Source organism: Phragmites australis, chromosome 3 (genome assembly GCF_958298935.1).
Source record: "Phragmites australis chromosome 3, lpPhrAust1.1, whole genome shotgun sequence".
Classification (NCBI taxonomy): domain Eukaryota; kingdom Viridiplantae; phylum Streptophyta; class Magnoliopsida; order Poales; family Poaceae; genus Phragmites; species Phragmites australis.
In genome coordinates this window covers 530,494-545,349 of record NC_084923.1, presented here as the reverse complement: position 1 = coordinate 545,349, position 14,856 = coordinate 530,494, and the positions used below count along the sequence as shown (strand labels likewise).

The 14,856-nt window shown below is 44.0% G+C and overlaps 1 protein-coding gene across 1 annotated transcript; it reads right to left on the bottom strand.

The window, feature by feature from the left end:
• Window positions 1-4,669: 4,669 nt before the first annotated feature.
• Window positions 4,670-5,685, bottom strand: LOC133911355 (major pollen allergen Cyn d 1-like). The gene has a single exon (XM_062353564.1). The coding sequence runs from the start codon at window positions 5,683-5,685 to the stop codon at window positions 4,858-4,860; it is 828 nt and encodes a 275-aa protein (XP_062209548.1). The 3' UTR covers window positions 4,670-4,857.
• Window positions 5,686-14,856: the final 9,171 nt, after the last annotated feature.

Sequence of the window (14,856 nt, the reverse complement as noted above, 5' to 3'; positions counted from 1 at the left end):
ACTGGACGGGACCGGCCCCATTCTTCCATCCCTTCCGCTCCTGCATGCATCCTTCATTCTTGCCTACCATTGTTTGATTTTGCCTAGCTACTGCATATCCACCTCCGTCTCCCTACAGAGAGAGAATAAGTGCCGAGAGATTTGTGAGGCGCGCTTATAAATTAAGAAGGGCAAACAGCAGCAGAAATACAATGCTATCGTTGTTGCTCTCCCGCGCCCATTGTCCACTGGCCATTTTGATTATGTGTAACCGATCGAATTGATCAAGGTTACAATATTTTAAGTGATCAATTTAAATGGATCATTTTGTGTGGATTTTAAATGTTTTCTTCAGACTGGTTTGATCATCTTTTCCTGTGTTGATTCTGCAAAAACAAAACCCTCTAGCATCGATGTGAAGCATTGCTTGATTATGCAGTTTCCAAGCGGTCTGGAAAATTTGAAGTAGAAGGATGAGGCTAGATAATGTAGGGCAGTGTTTGAGGAAAAGTGCATGCATGAAGTAATATGGCCTCTATAGTATTTTTTTGGGGTGTACTAGTAATTAAACAACCAGATGTTGAGAGAAGAGGATGATTACTCCTTCAGTTTTCAGAGCAAAAACAAGTCTACCCTCATGCTACAGGCCATATAACCATGCATCTATACTAGAACGTACGGATGTGTCAATCTCTCTATTATATAACATTTATTTATATCCGATTGCAAGATTTCAAATCTAAGGTATGGCATTGCACAAAAAGCTCGGTTAAGATCGCCACCTTTGTGCTTAATTCCACTAATTTTCACTACGTCAAAAAAGCGCTTTAGTGATAGATGATAATCAGTATTAGTGACTGGTTTAGCACTGTCACTCTGAATACGTCACTGATGAGTCATTATTAGTAACGGGTTAAGACCCATCACTTATGAGGTCATAGGTGACAGATCATAACCACGACATGTCATTTATGATGTCATATGTGACTTATAAGGTTATAGGTGACAAGTTATAACCGTAACCTGTCACTTATGAGGTCATATGCAACTGGTCGTAACGGTGACATGTTACTAATGGCTGAACATAAGTGACAGGTCGTAACATTGACTCATCACTAATAATTAATGAATAAATTCACTCGAGCCATCCCAACATAGGGGCCCGTTGCATATGCCCCGTAAGTCATGCCATTTCTTATATGATTTTTCAGTCTGCGTTTCGTGGGCCTCCAACACACGGTCTTCCCTCGCGCGCGTAGCTCCCTTACCACCTCACTTATCACGTAATTGTGATAGAAACCGGATATTTTATCCTATTTAACCTCTTTACCAAATATCATAAGTGATGGGTTATAACCATGATCCGTCACCTATGACTGATTAGTAACGAGTCGAATCTTGACCCATTACTAATGACTGATTTTGCTTCATCCAAATTTGTACAAATATTTTATAAATTTCATCGAGAGTTATAATTTACATATAAATTTTTTCATCCAAATTTGTATAAATATTTTATGAATGTCTGAATACCTCATGCAAACGATCGCAATATGATAGGTGACCTTCAGTGCCTTCGGTAAAATAGGTAAAACTTTTACATACAGACTCTGATTTAGATATTTTTTTACTCTATGAACATCTATAGAAAAAGTTACATCTGTTTCTCCCTCATTACGTCAGGTTCGAAAAAAAATTTAGGCCAAATTTGGCCTAAAAGATTGAGTTCTTAGCCTCCTGAAATTTCTGCATCGTTTTCAGAACACGCATTTGTGTTTATAGTCGTCACCCCTTATATCAAACTTGAGCAGAAATGTAAAATGATTTCTATTCTAATGCTACTGAGATGAGAAAAATAAGAGAAAAAATAAAAAAAATTGTGAATAGCCTATTTCATTCCATCTATTCTAAAATAAAAAAATTATATAAATCCAACTAGTCTGACTTTGTTTCTTCAGATGTAGGTACTCTTGATTAATCAAAAGGAACAATAATCAATCCAATCCAATCAATTAAAAAGAATAACAACGAATAACTAGTCTGATTTGGTTAGTTACCACAAATTTAGTTGACCATTCAGGATTTTAGGGACTGGATCAGCAGCATGAAGCATCACCCATTTTGCTAACTTATTATTTGAAAGTATGACTAACGTACTAATTATATGTATTTGTATTGAAAGGACAGACGTTATATATGTAGCGAAAATAGCACTATTGGATTATGATTGTGATTTTGGTGATTAATAACAATATAATTATTGTAATTAACATGTTTATTAAGAATATATGATTAGTAGGACTCATGGATGCAATACATAAAAAAGTCATCGAAGCTGGGACAAAATTTGATTGAATTGGAGAAGTCCCGAAAAAATAACTACACTGGATAGTCCGGTGACACCACAAGTGTACAAACCAGAGCATTTTTCAGAAGGATGAAAACTTGAGCTGAAATAAGATTGTACTTAGCGGAAGACCCGGTGATCAGAATCAGTCTTTAACAGAAGCTCTGGAACTATCGAAGACTGAAGATCAATACACCGAAAGGTCCAGTAATAAAAAGACAGTGCACACCGAAGTGTTTTCTAGAACTCAGAGAAGATGAAGCTATACACATCGGAAGGTTCGGTGATCAGAAGATCAATACATCGGACAGTTGAACAATGAAGAAGTTAGCTCGGTCAGGCTCAAGTATACAAATCGGATAGTCCGGTGATAGAGGTGAAGTATACACCGGACAATCTGTTGTTCAAAAATGGTTCCGAGTGGGTTCTAACAGCTAGTTTCTGAGGTTGTACACATCGGATGATTCAGTTCTTATACCATTATTGTCACCGGATCATTCGGTGTTCATAGTAGAATTGAGTCGTTAGAGCAACAACTAGTTGGCGAGTTTGAAGCTATAAATACTTACCCACTCAATCATTTAAAGGGGTTAGAGTCCAGAGAAGTTTATATACACTTGAGAAGACATTCAAGCCATTAAAGTGCTTAAAATGTTCATCCAAGGTAATTGGCACATTATTAGAGAGTGATTAGTGCTTATAGGCCTAAAGAGAAGAGTTGCTAGGTGCTGCAACCTAGAGAGTGGATCAAGGAATGATCCAACTGTGCATCGAGAGGTACACCGACGTTTTGGAGTCTTTGTGACTTGCCGTTAACTTATTGACCCTCTGACTTGGTGTGGAGCGGTGACAAGAAGATTGTGCAGGGATGTGAAGACCCTTGTTTTTATGACTAAAGATCAAAGTGACTAAAAATAAGATTAGTGGTGAGACCTCGCCTTTATGGAATGGTGGCTCATCGTGCTTGAGATATTGTCTTGGTGACTTGGTATCTCAAGATCCGTGACCGGAGGAGACTTCATGACCAAGAGCATATCCTTTGTGAAACTCCAATATGAATTAGGGGTGGTTTGTGTGTCACCGATACCACTAGATAAAAATCCCTTATATCGAGTTTATCTCTCTACCTTATTTATATTTTTGCATTTACATACTTTCAATTTACCTTGCTAGAGTAAGTTGCATCCTCTTGAGCAGTAGAGCGGATACACTAGATAAAACCTAGAGCACATATAGATAGAAATTGAGATAGATTTATCTTGTGAAGTTGTTAGAGCCATTAGTTTCTAAATGTCCTAATTCACTCCCTCTTAGGACATCGCCGTTTCTCACAATATGATAACGAACTTATGGTTGATTGTAAATATTAAGGGAATAAAGCTGATGAAAGAACTTCATTGGACTGGGAGAAAAGAGTAAAAATTGCTCTCAGTGCTGCACGCAGAATGGCTTATCTTCATGCTGAGGGTGCCAGGAAGTTCAATCATAAGTCTTTAGTGATGGGTCGTAACAGTGACCCGTCACCAATAAAATTATTGGCGGTGTACGAGAAAGATGAAATAAAAATATCATCATTAGTGATGGGTCACAACTTGATTCATTACTAATAACTGGCCTAGGATGACCTGTCATTAATGAGTTTATCATTAGGGATATGTCACAACTTGACTCATCACTAATGACTGGCCTTGAATGACCCGTCCCTGATAACGACTTATTAGTGACAGGTCACAACATGATCTGTCATTAATGACTGAGCTAGAATGATCAGTCAATGATGAGTCATCATTAGTGATGGATCACAATTACGATCCGTCACTATTATCATCAGTGACGGGTCATGTTACGATCTGTCACTAATTTTATATCTCCTTCGCCTATTTTTCAAGTAGTGTTTCCAAGGAAAAATTAATAATAATGTTGAAAGCTTGTGTGTGTGTCTATACACATGTGCTATTTAGTAATTCTACACATTGGCTTAGAGCAGCCCAACCTAGTCCGCCTACCCAGCGACGCCAGCAGCCTAGCTTGCAGCCCCGATTTGATTTCTGTCGTTTTATTCCATCAAACGGATAACTCGCTAGCCTTTGGTATTTTCTTGTGAAGATGCCAAAGAATCGAGAGAATTTTATTAGCTACTTTCACCGGTCTTGTGATCTAACAAAAGATCAAGGATACACGTGCAGCTGAAGAAAGAATATAACTTCAAGAGGGGAAAAAAGATTCATTTCAGTCGATCTTTTATAATGTAACCTTGTCAATTCGAGCGGTTACACATAATCAAAAAGCCGGTGGACAGTGGGTGCGGGAGAGCAAAAACGACAGCATTATATTTCTGCTGCTATTTGTCCTCCCCTTTAATTTATGCACACCTTACAAATCTCTCGGACACTTATTCTCTCTCTATATATCTGTCTGGAGACGGAGATGGAGATGTAGTAGCTAGGCAAAATCAATCAATGGTAGGCAAGATGCCTATATATCTGTATGGAGCGGAAGGGATGGAAGAATAGGGCCGATGCCCGTCCAGTTTAGCCCCCGAACTGGAGTTTGGAGTTGTAGGCGGTATCTGCCTTCCAGTCGGCGGGGATGACGTCGTCCTCAACGAGCTTGCCGCCTCCCTCGGCGGTGAGGCGGATGGACAAGGGGCCCTTGAGCGGCTTGGGGGTGTCGAGCCTCCAGATGGTGCCCCACGAGTGCTTCATGGGCAGGAACTCATTGGAGCCCTTCTCCTTGACGTCCACCTCAACGATGTTGCCATCGCCGGCGACGTTCTTGACGAGCAGCGCCAGGTAGTTGGGGTTGGAGCCTTTCTCGACGTGGAAGGCGATCTTGGTGCCCGCCGGGTACTCGCACTTGACGCGGCGGAACTGCATGTCGATCTCTCCCGCCTTGCGCAGCTTCTCCTCCTGGCCCTTCTTGGCCATGGCGCCGAAGGCCTTGCCGGCCAGGTCGAAGTGGTATCTGGCGATGTGCTCGTAGTTCATGTCGGTGATGTAGACGACGACCGGCTCGCCGGAGCACTCGGCGGGCTTGTCACACTTGATCTCGAAGCAGGAGCCGCAGCCGAGGCCGTCCTTGAAGATGGGCTCGTTGCCGCACGATGTCATGCCGCTGAAGGGAGGCTTGTCCACGTCCTTGTAGCCGCACGCACCACCTTTGTCGTCAGGGGCAAAGCCCGCGGGATTGGAGCCGTACCACGTCCCCTTGGCTTCCAGCCACTTGCTGTCGATGGTGGTCGTGATGTTGGGGCCTGGGGGAACGTTGGGCGCGCACCACGCGCCGCCGACCAGCAGCGCCAGTGCCACCACCGCCGCCAGCTGCGAGGAGGAGGAGGAGGAGGAGGAGGAGGAGGCCATTTTCACTCAATTCCTTCCTAGCTAGGCTGGGATTCGTGGTGATGATCGATCGCCGGGGCTGGTATTTATACACACAGCCCAGCGACCAACGCAGGGCTCGTCCCTGCATGCACGGTCAATCGAACGAGCTTGTTCAGGACAGGCATCTGCGGCTGACCGCCATCCGAGGTAACTAACCCTCTCCTGCTCGTGGACGAGCGGCAGACGAGAAGAGAGGACATCGATGAGGGATGCCGCATGCACGACGTAGCAGCCAACTACTGGAAGTTCTCCTCCAATTACGTTATTAACCAGCTAAGGGAACTTTCTTTTGTAATGTAACCTTTGGAACTTATTCGGTCAACTATTGGAACTTTTGTACAATAACATTTGGAACCCATTCAACCAACTACGGGAACTTTCTTTTGTAATATGTGGAACTTTTGCGCTCGGACCTGGGTGCTTCGGATTGTTTAGCGCTACCGAGACAACATCATGTTTCCTAACTTTAGTGAAAGAATCTCGGCTAGTTTTGACTACCTTTTCTTTTACTTATTTTACAATTGACTGGATTTCATTGTTTCTAAATGTGATTTGTCTGCTTTCAGACAGCTCACCTCTTACACGCAAATATGATTGTGATTGTCCCGAGAATTACAACCAAGGATTCTCGCGGCCTTTAACTAATTTTTCATCATCTGTTTGTCATTTTACCCTTTTCCCCATGCACTCGGTTGCGCTGTTTCTGTGATTATGTTTGTTCCAAGCCTGAAGCTGCTTCTCCTCACTCTCCTATTTGAACTGCTATGAGTTCTTCATCTGCACAAAAGATTCACAATCTTCGGCTTTCAAGTGTTTGTAGCTCTCGAAGGACGCCACCCCTTTAGCCAAGTACCAATTAGCAAGCTTGCTCTTAAAGTTTCGATGAAGTTTTGTGATCGCTTTTGTTGCTACTTTGACCACAACATTCATTTGACGCTCACTCATATTTTCAGGGTACTCCAAATACTCCTTGATGTCATTATCGAACAAGTCCATCTTCGCTTTGTCACTAAAGTCATCGAACTTTGTCGTTTTTTTTTACCTCACTCTCCTATTTGTAATATGTGGAACTTTTGCGCTCGGACCTGGGTGCTTCGGATTGTTTAGCGCTACCGAGAGAACATCATGTTTCCTAACTTTAGTGAAAGAATCTCGGCTAGTTTTGACTACCTTTTCTTTTACTTATTTTGCAATTAACTGGGTTTCATTATTTCTAAATGTGATTTGTCTGCTTTCGGACAGCTCACCTCTTACACGCAAATATGATCGTGATTGTCCCGAGAATTGCAACCGAGAAAAACAACATATAGACATTAAACATGATCTTACATGAATGTGTAAATAGTTCAAAAGTAAAAGCACCATCAAGAAGATGTAATAAGAATTGCTCCCAGATGTTTCACAATAGCTGGCCCCAGAACAACAAGGTTCTGCTCCCTAACTAATCACTGGACACATCAAGAACTGGACATGAAACTAAGATCACACATAGATATAGAAGGCTGGCTGTGTTGGCGGTGGCCTACAAGTTCTTCTGGCTACCAGCGGAGGATTGATCGGAGAGAAGCTTGTAAATGATTGGAAAGAAGGGAGCTTCAAATCGTACCTAAAGCAGTTGAGATGTGGTAGGAAGCTGGAAAAAATGAGGATTTTTCGGTCTCCCGAATTATTGTTCATTGCCAGTGTTGTATGACAGTATGACACGATGAAAAGGATTAGGCTAAATGACAACGGTCCGTGGAATTGGTAAGAAATATTACGGTAATGTAATGCCATTATGAAGTTAGTAACTTATGTTTGTCTCTAAAGCCTATGGGATTGACACGATGAAAAGCATTATGGAGTTAGAGTCACTTAAGGACCTTCTAGATTCCACTAGTACGCAACACTAGTTTTCAGAGATGTGTAATTATAGTTTCTTGCACATTGTGACCTCAGTTTTTTTCTAATTGGTGACAGAGATTCGGGTTGCATGATGGCTCATCAAAGAAGATGCCTTCGTTGCCTGTCAGTTCAGCTTCTTGTGTGCCAGAAGAATCTCAGCTGCAACTGGCTAAAATACCAATTAACCCTGTTCAACGGTGGAACCCCTCTCTTCCACACAGTAGATGTAAGTCCTCATGCCCCTATGCTGTGTTTGGTATATGTCCGATTTCATTCACACCAGCATAGTAGGTTTTGAAGAGAAAAGTAGGAGTAGCATTGCAGGGTGGGGGGGGAATTGAGGTGCAATTGGTTTTGAATAGGTTCATACTCTTTGTCTTGTTCACTAAGCTCAGTGTACATCCAACTTTTATTCGCCATCTATAATATAAAAATATTCATTCTTCATTAACAATTACCTTATTTGTGAGATTAACCATGTGATTAAAAATTTCATCTAATTACACTAGATCTGTGACATCTCATGGTAGATCAGGCAAACCTAGTATCAAGTCTAACATCAATACAAATTACTTGTACTAAGATTTTGGATAAAGATACAAAATGATCGATGACAACTCAATGCACAAGAATCTATCAAATAGAGGTTAAAGAAAGAGGAAAGACGGAGATGCAAATCTTAAAAGACATAGCAGCAATTTAAACTTTAAATCAACAAGATATTAAAGAGTCTCTAACAGAACCCAAAAAAATTGCCAGAAGTTGGCGCCAAAGGACTCACTTTGTGACTGTTGGGCGCGCAGTAGCTGGCCAGCTCTAATAACAGAGGAAAGTCATTAGTGACGGGTCATAACATCACTAGTCACTTTTGACTAGCCTAGGGAGACCCGTCACTAATGCCAGATCATAAATGAAGGATCCTAACATTACTCATCACTGATGATGGGCCCAGGAAGACCCATCACTAATGTATTATATAATAGTGATGGGTGTATTTATGACCCGTAACTAATATCATAAGTAACAAGTAACGTTATGACCCGTCACAGATGACATGTCATCAGTGATGGAGCATAGTCCAGTCCCAACCCTAGGCTAAATAAGTGACAGATCGTAGCAAGACCTGTCACTAAAGATTCTTTAGTGACAGGTCCTAGACACCTATCACTTATGTTGTGTCTCTTTTGTTTGTTTTTCATGTAGTGTTATTCTACCAACTATCGAAACTTTTGTTCAATAAAGGAAAACCTACTTGAGATGATGTGACATTGATGTGCATTCTTCAGGTGCTAGTCAAAGTCACGTGGTAGCCTTCGGGAAAAAAGGTTAGGTGATATCGTATAGGACAACCAGGAAGAGAACTAGAAAGAGAGTACACGAAGAAGCCTAACAGAAAACATCATGCCTACGGCCCAAGAGAAATTGGGGACAAAAATGCCATAAGGGTAAGTGCAAGTGGGTTGTTCTGGGTATGAGAAAGGTTGTCTCAGAGGGCTAAGAGGATGAACCCGAGTCATACGGGTAAAGATGTATCCCTGTAGGATGTAAGATCAATTATAATTGCTACACTCTCAGTTATAAGCATGAATATGTCCATCTGCATCAATCATAAAGTTTCCGACGTTGGGTTGTATGGTATGTTGAGAAGTGGTTAGTGATACTTTTTGTCGAGATGACTATGATCAAGTGACAGTTAAGTTTATGGTTATGATCCCATGATATGACGCTACGAATGGTTAAGTTTGTAGATGTTCACACTCTTGAGTCGATAAATGACTTTTGTGTATAAATCTATTTAACCTTGTGGCTGATTCCTTGCTACGCATTCCCAAATGTATGATCCTTAAAGTCGGGTTATTATATATACCCACTATAGAGTAAGTTTTGTGAGTACCTTCATACTCACCTTGTTTGTGTTGCATTTTTGCTGGTGAGGAAGAGGTAGAGTAATGTATGGTTACTTCATGCATGCTGATGTTGGTGACAGGTAGGAGTAGTGGTGGTCTACTCGTGGTGATTCAATGGTGACTTAAGGCAAACAGTGCCACCTCTCTTTTGATGTTTGTAGACATTAATTCGGCTGCTTAGTAACTTTAACATGCTAGGAGATGAACCAGTTGTATTTTGTTCTCCTAGCGTTCATTGATATTAAAACTTTGAACTTGTAATAACCTTAATGCTTCTAATATATTTACCTTACTCTCTCTTTATTATGCCTTGATGTGATGAAGCTTGTTTTAAATGCGTGTGTTTCGATCTTGAGCATAAAATACATGCTGGGACTACCGGGATTGGATTCATTTTATTCGAGGGGGCTTCAATTGTTGTGGTGAGATGTGGGTTAGCATGTGACTCATCGAGAGACAGATGTGTGCTAGCTTTCATCTTATTAAATAATCGCTTAATTGATTAATCCAAATACAATTTGGATGGTTCCTCACATGCACACCCTCCCATGGATGTGCCACCACTAGATCTGCCCTCCCATGGAGGTGCCATCACCAGAGCCGTCCTCCATGGAGGTGTTACTGCCGGAACCACACGTCCACCCATGGAGGTGCCACCGTCGGATCTGCCCTTCATGGAGGCATCGTCTTCGGACCCGTCCTCCCATGTGTGTGGTGAGAAATGAGTAGTATGTGCCACATGCATTGGTGTGTGTGACAGAGAGATAAGGATGGGGCGGTGTGGGAATTAGAATATTTCGATGGTAGGTTGGTTGGTTCATCGTCGATTTCTATAAAAACCAGCGGTGATAAGCACTACCACTATCAATTTTCCCTGGTTGATTATTTGTGCCGGTTTTCATCAAAAACCGGTAGTTATAGGGGAAAGAAAAGGTGTTTTTGTAATAGTGTGTCAGCACCGCTGCCTGATGCTGCTGCCTATCTTCCAATAATAGCGAGCGGCAAGGTGATCACTGATCAGCGTCTAGACAACCGAATATGTGTTGGCATTTGTTAGTTCACATGAGTTGTGTGTGTGGGCCTACAATGTCACGTTGCGCTGGTTAAAAATCCGAGAACAGGCTATAATTGGATCATCGATGACATAAACAGTGAACCGATCCGCCAACGCAACACTCATGAAATTCTTCACTCCGCTCAGGTACTCCGGACAAGTCCTGGTTTCAAGGTACATCCAACTTTTATCCGCCATCTACAATGTAAAAACATTCAGTCTTCATTAACAATTACCTTATTTGAGAGATTAACCATGTGATTAAAAATTCCATATAATTACACTAGATCTGTGGCATCTCACGGTAGATAGGGCAAACCTAGTATCAAATCTAACATCAATCCAAATCACTTGTACTAAGATTTTGGATAAAGATACAAAATGGTCGATTAAAACTCAAAGCATAAAATCTATCAAATAGAGGTTAAAGAAGGAGGAAAGACGGAGATGCAAACTGTAACATCCTGAGTTTAAGCCTGCCAATTAGTGCAAATCTCACTCCAAATTGAAACTTTTTAGGGTAAATTAGGCTGATTAAGGTTAAGAAAATAGGAGTGTGGATGTATATATACAAGTATATGTATACTTTCGTAATTGTGAGTTATGCTAAGTTGCAGCAGTATTCGAAGTGCACTAGGATCAAATTCAAAATATACTTTTAGATTCTATTCAGCGCAAATCCAAAAAATTTAGTTGGATCCTTTGGTTCAAATCATCTTGAAAATCTCGAGATCCAAGTTCAAATATTCAAAATAGAGTTGTTGAATCCAAAGTCAAAACCAAATTCAAATTCTCCAAATTTGAATTATTCCAAAACCTTTTCTTTCTCTCCTTCTTTTTCCTCCTTCCATTTTTCTTTTTCTCCCTGGGCCGGCTTTCCCCTTCCCTCTCCCTTCTTGGCCCAGCTGGCTAGCTCGGCCTCCTCTCTCCCACGCGCTGCGTCCGGCCCAGCTCGCTGCGTCGTATCGGCCCACTCACGCGCGCGCACTCATACACCCTCGGCGGTCCGCTGAGCCACGCGTCGCTGATCCGCCCGCACACGTCCGCGCGCCTCTCCTTCCTTCTCCCCTCCAGCGCGATGACGACATCGCCGGTCGCCGTCTCTCCGGGAAATATCTCGCGCACGCCCGACCACTCTCCGCAGTCCCCGCTCACCCTCCGCTCTCTCTCTCTCTCTCTCTCTCTCTCTCTCTCTCTCTCCTTGCTACCCATGCCTCTGCGCCGTGATTTCCGCGGCCCACGTGCTGGCCGGCGCAGAGTGCCCATGCTCCGGGGAAAATGGTGGGTGCCGGCCGCCACCTCGCCACCGACGTCCCTGTGACGCCACCACGTGAACCGCCTCCCCGTGCCTTCCCTCCCGTCTATAAGTAGAGCAGCCTATGCTTCTCTCTCCCTCCTTTTCTCCACTTCGCCGCGCCACCGTACCACCACCACCGCCATTTCCGCCGCTGCAACCTCGCCGTCACCCCTTCACCGTCCACGTGCCGTCAAGGAGTTTCAGGACACTACCGTCGTCTCTGTGCCGCTGCTTGTTCACCGGAAGCTCGACTGGAGCTCGTCCGTGCCAATAGCCGAGCTGCGCTGCCGCCATCTCTCCGACAAATCGCCGACCGCCACCCCGCCCGTCGTCATTCCTGCGCTCGGTCAGCACCCCAAGCCCTAGCACCCCCCTCCTAGATAGCGTGTAGGTGTCCTCGCACTCTCCCTTAGCTTTTCACCGTGCGCCGCCGTGTTTTGGTTTCCGTCGCCGCAGTTGCGCTCGCCGCCGGCATGATTCTGCCCTGTGCTGTGATCCGGCCATCGTGCCATATGCTCTAGAGGCGTTAGGCCTCTTTTCCTTGCAGGATTGGCCCCTCTCCGTGCAGGGGAGGTGCTGTCCAGTTGCACCACGCCGCCATCTCCTCTCCATCGGTGATCTGGCATCGTTCTCTCCGCCGGTCGCCGTCGAGATGATCCTTGCCGAGTCCGTCATGTCGCTTAGAAGCCCGGCGATAACTCATAGTGGTGAAACTCCGGCGAAAACTCGATCCCGGCGAGCTTTCCAGTGCTGCGCCGCCGTGATTCCTCGCCGCCGGCTTGTTTCCCCTCCGCTCCGCCGCTCGGGCGCGTTCGCGCGCTGGCGCGTTCGCGCAAGCCAACTGGGCCATGTCTCGGCCTGGCCAGCCGGCCTGGCTCGGCCCAGTGGCTGGCTAACCGGCCTGGCCAGCAGGCCGTGCATCGTGGGCCGGCCCAGCTCCTCTGGCCCGTTAGCTAGCCAGCCCAGACCCGAATGGGCCAGTATTGTGTAGTTATTACTGTGCAGTCCAAGCCCGGCCCAGGCCCATCTAGGCCCAAATTCGGCCCAATCTGAGCCCATTAGGCCCACTGGGTACTATTCATGTGGGTCCCACCTATGAATAGTGTCATTTCATAATTTTCCGATTTAATTTTTTATTAAATCTTCCGGGAGCCGTAACTACTCCGTTCTGGCTCCAATTTCGGCGATTCTTTCGCCAAAGTTCATCTAAAATCAAGATCTAGTTATCTGTTGCATTATGATGTTTGTTAAGGCTCATTGGTTTTCCATTTGGTGTGATTGGTTCCTCCCTAGTATAGCTCGTTAATGGTCGTAGTCGCAATTGCAGATCTGCCAGAATTCTGTGAGTGCTGCGCGGGAAGCATTAGAAGCGAAGAAGATCCTGATTACAACCAAGATTTTGAAGAAAACTCCGGAGAAGGCAAGTCCTATTTCCTTGATCATATTGAACCTATGTTTTCGAATAATATATATGATCAACTAAAATCAGACTTATTATCGCATGTGCTATATATTGCATTTCTTTCAAACTACTTGTAGTAGTTAACCCTATCGACACTGCCATGCCATACATGTTATCATCCAGAATACATATCACCCTAGGAATACCTGTTGTTACATATATTAACAATAGACGACACCTTGATATCTAGCATGCTTAGGATTGAATACATCTCCTCGGAGATGTCGCTTTTAAAACACTTCTCTTCGGAGATCAATTTGCTGTTATCAATGATAACTCATATACCATGATTCCTTGATGGTTGTGAATTCCGTGATTGTGGTGAAATCCTTGATGTCGTGTGGGACATGGAAGGTGATGTGTAAAAATGGGTGAAAACTGTTTTGGCGCGGGCAGGTAGAGTAGTCCTCCGGGGAGGATGCTCTTGGGGGCTTGAGTTACATGATGGTATTCATTGCCCGTGAAGATGCCTAGCCCGGCCGCTTAAGGACCGAGTCTTGCGCCGTCATGCTTAGACACCCCGTGTAACCATGCGTCCTGTATGGGCAGGACTTGATTTTCCTTCACTGGACTGAGTTGGGCATCATACCAGGAGGCTGAGAGCAACGAGCAGCCAGGGGTCTATCTGTCCCGCTGTTTGGAGGTTCAGGGACCGGCTTAGGCTTAAAAATGGAGGCTGACCTTCGGAACATGCAGCTCTGGAACTTGGCGTGTCTCGTGGAAAAGCCCAGCAGGAAAGGTGTTTGGAGAGTCTCGGTATGATTCGCTTCTCCGCTTGCAACGGTTGGAGGCTGAGCATATCGTATGGGTAAAGCTGTACAACCTCTGCAGAGTGTAAACCTATTCGAATAGCCGTGTCCACGGTCATGGACATGCAAAGCATTGACCTCACTTGAATAGACTCCTGGTGCGTGTGTCTTGATGAGTGAGTGTGTGGACTAGATGTCCGTGTGATGTGGTTCCTGGCTCGATCCGCCAGAAGCTGTGTGGTACTAGAGTTACACCAGATGTGATAAAAGGGACTGCGGAGTGAGGTATAGCCCCTCCCAGGACTAAAAACCCCCAGATACAACTTGTTACCCTGGTTTTGATTTTAAAACTATTTCGAAAGCTTGGTTACATTTAATTCAAATGGTTAACAGTGGAGAATATAACTAGATACCTGCATAAAACCTGCCTTACGCTTAAAACTATGCCATAAAGCCTTATCCTTCAAATATCCATTATGCATCTATCAACCCCTTTTGAAGTAGTATAGGACTTGTTGAGTACCTTTCGTACTCACTCTTGCTGTCATTCAGATGAAGAAGCCGATGCCGACTTCGCCGGAGGAGAAGCCAGAAATGAAGAATAGTATCTAAAGTCGCGTTCGCACCCTCGTTGCTTGTGGCTTGGGCTTTTGTTCCGCTGTGTGCTTTGATGGCCGCTAGGCCAGATTTGTAATATACAGTATGGGTTGTAACCTTTTGTACTCTAAACCATATTATTTATGCACGAAGTTTGACTGTGATATTATAACTGTTATACTGTGCGTATCAGCTACTTG

Bases quoted from the DNA above. Each gene is read 5' to 3' on its own strand.
- LOC133911355 (XM_062353564.1), bottom strand. From the start codon at position 5,685: ATGGCCTCCTCCTCCTCCTCCTCCTCCTCCTCCTCGCAGCTGGCGGCG.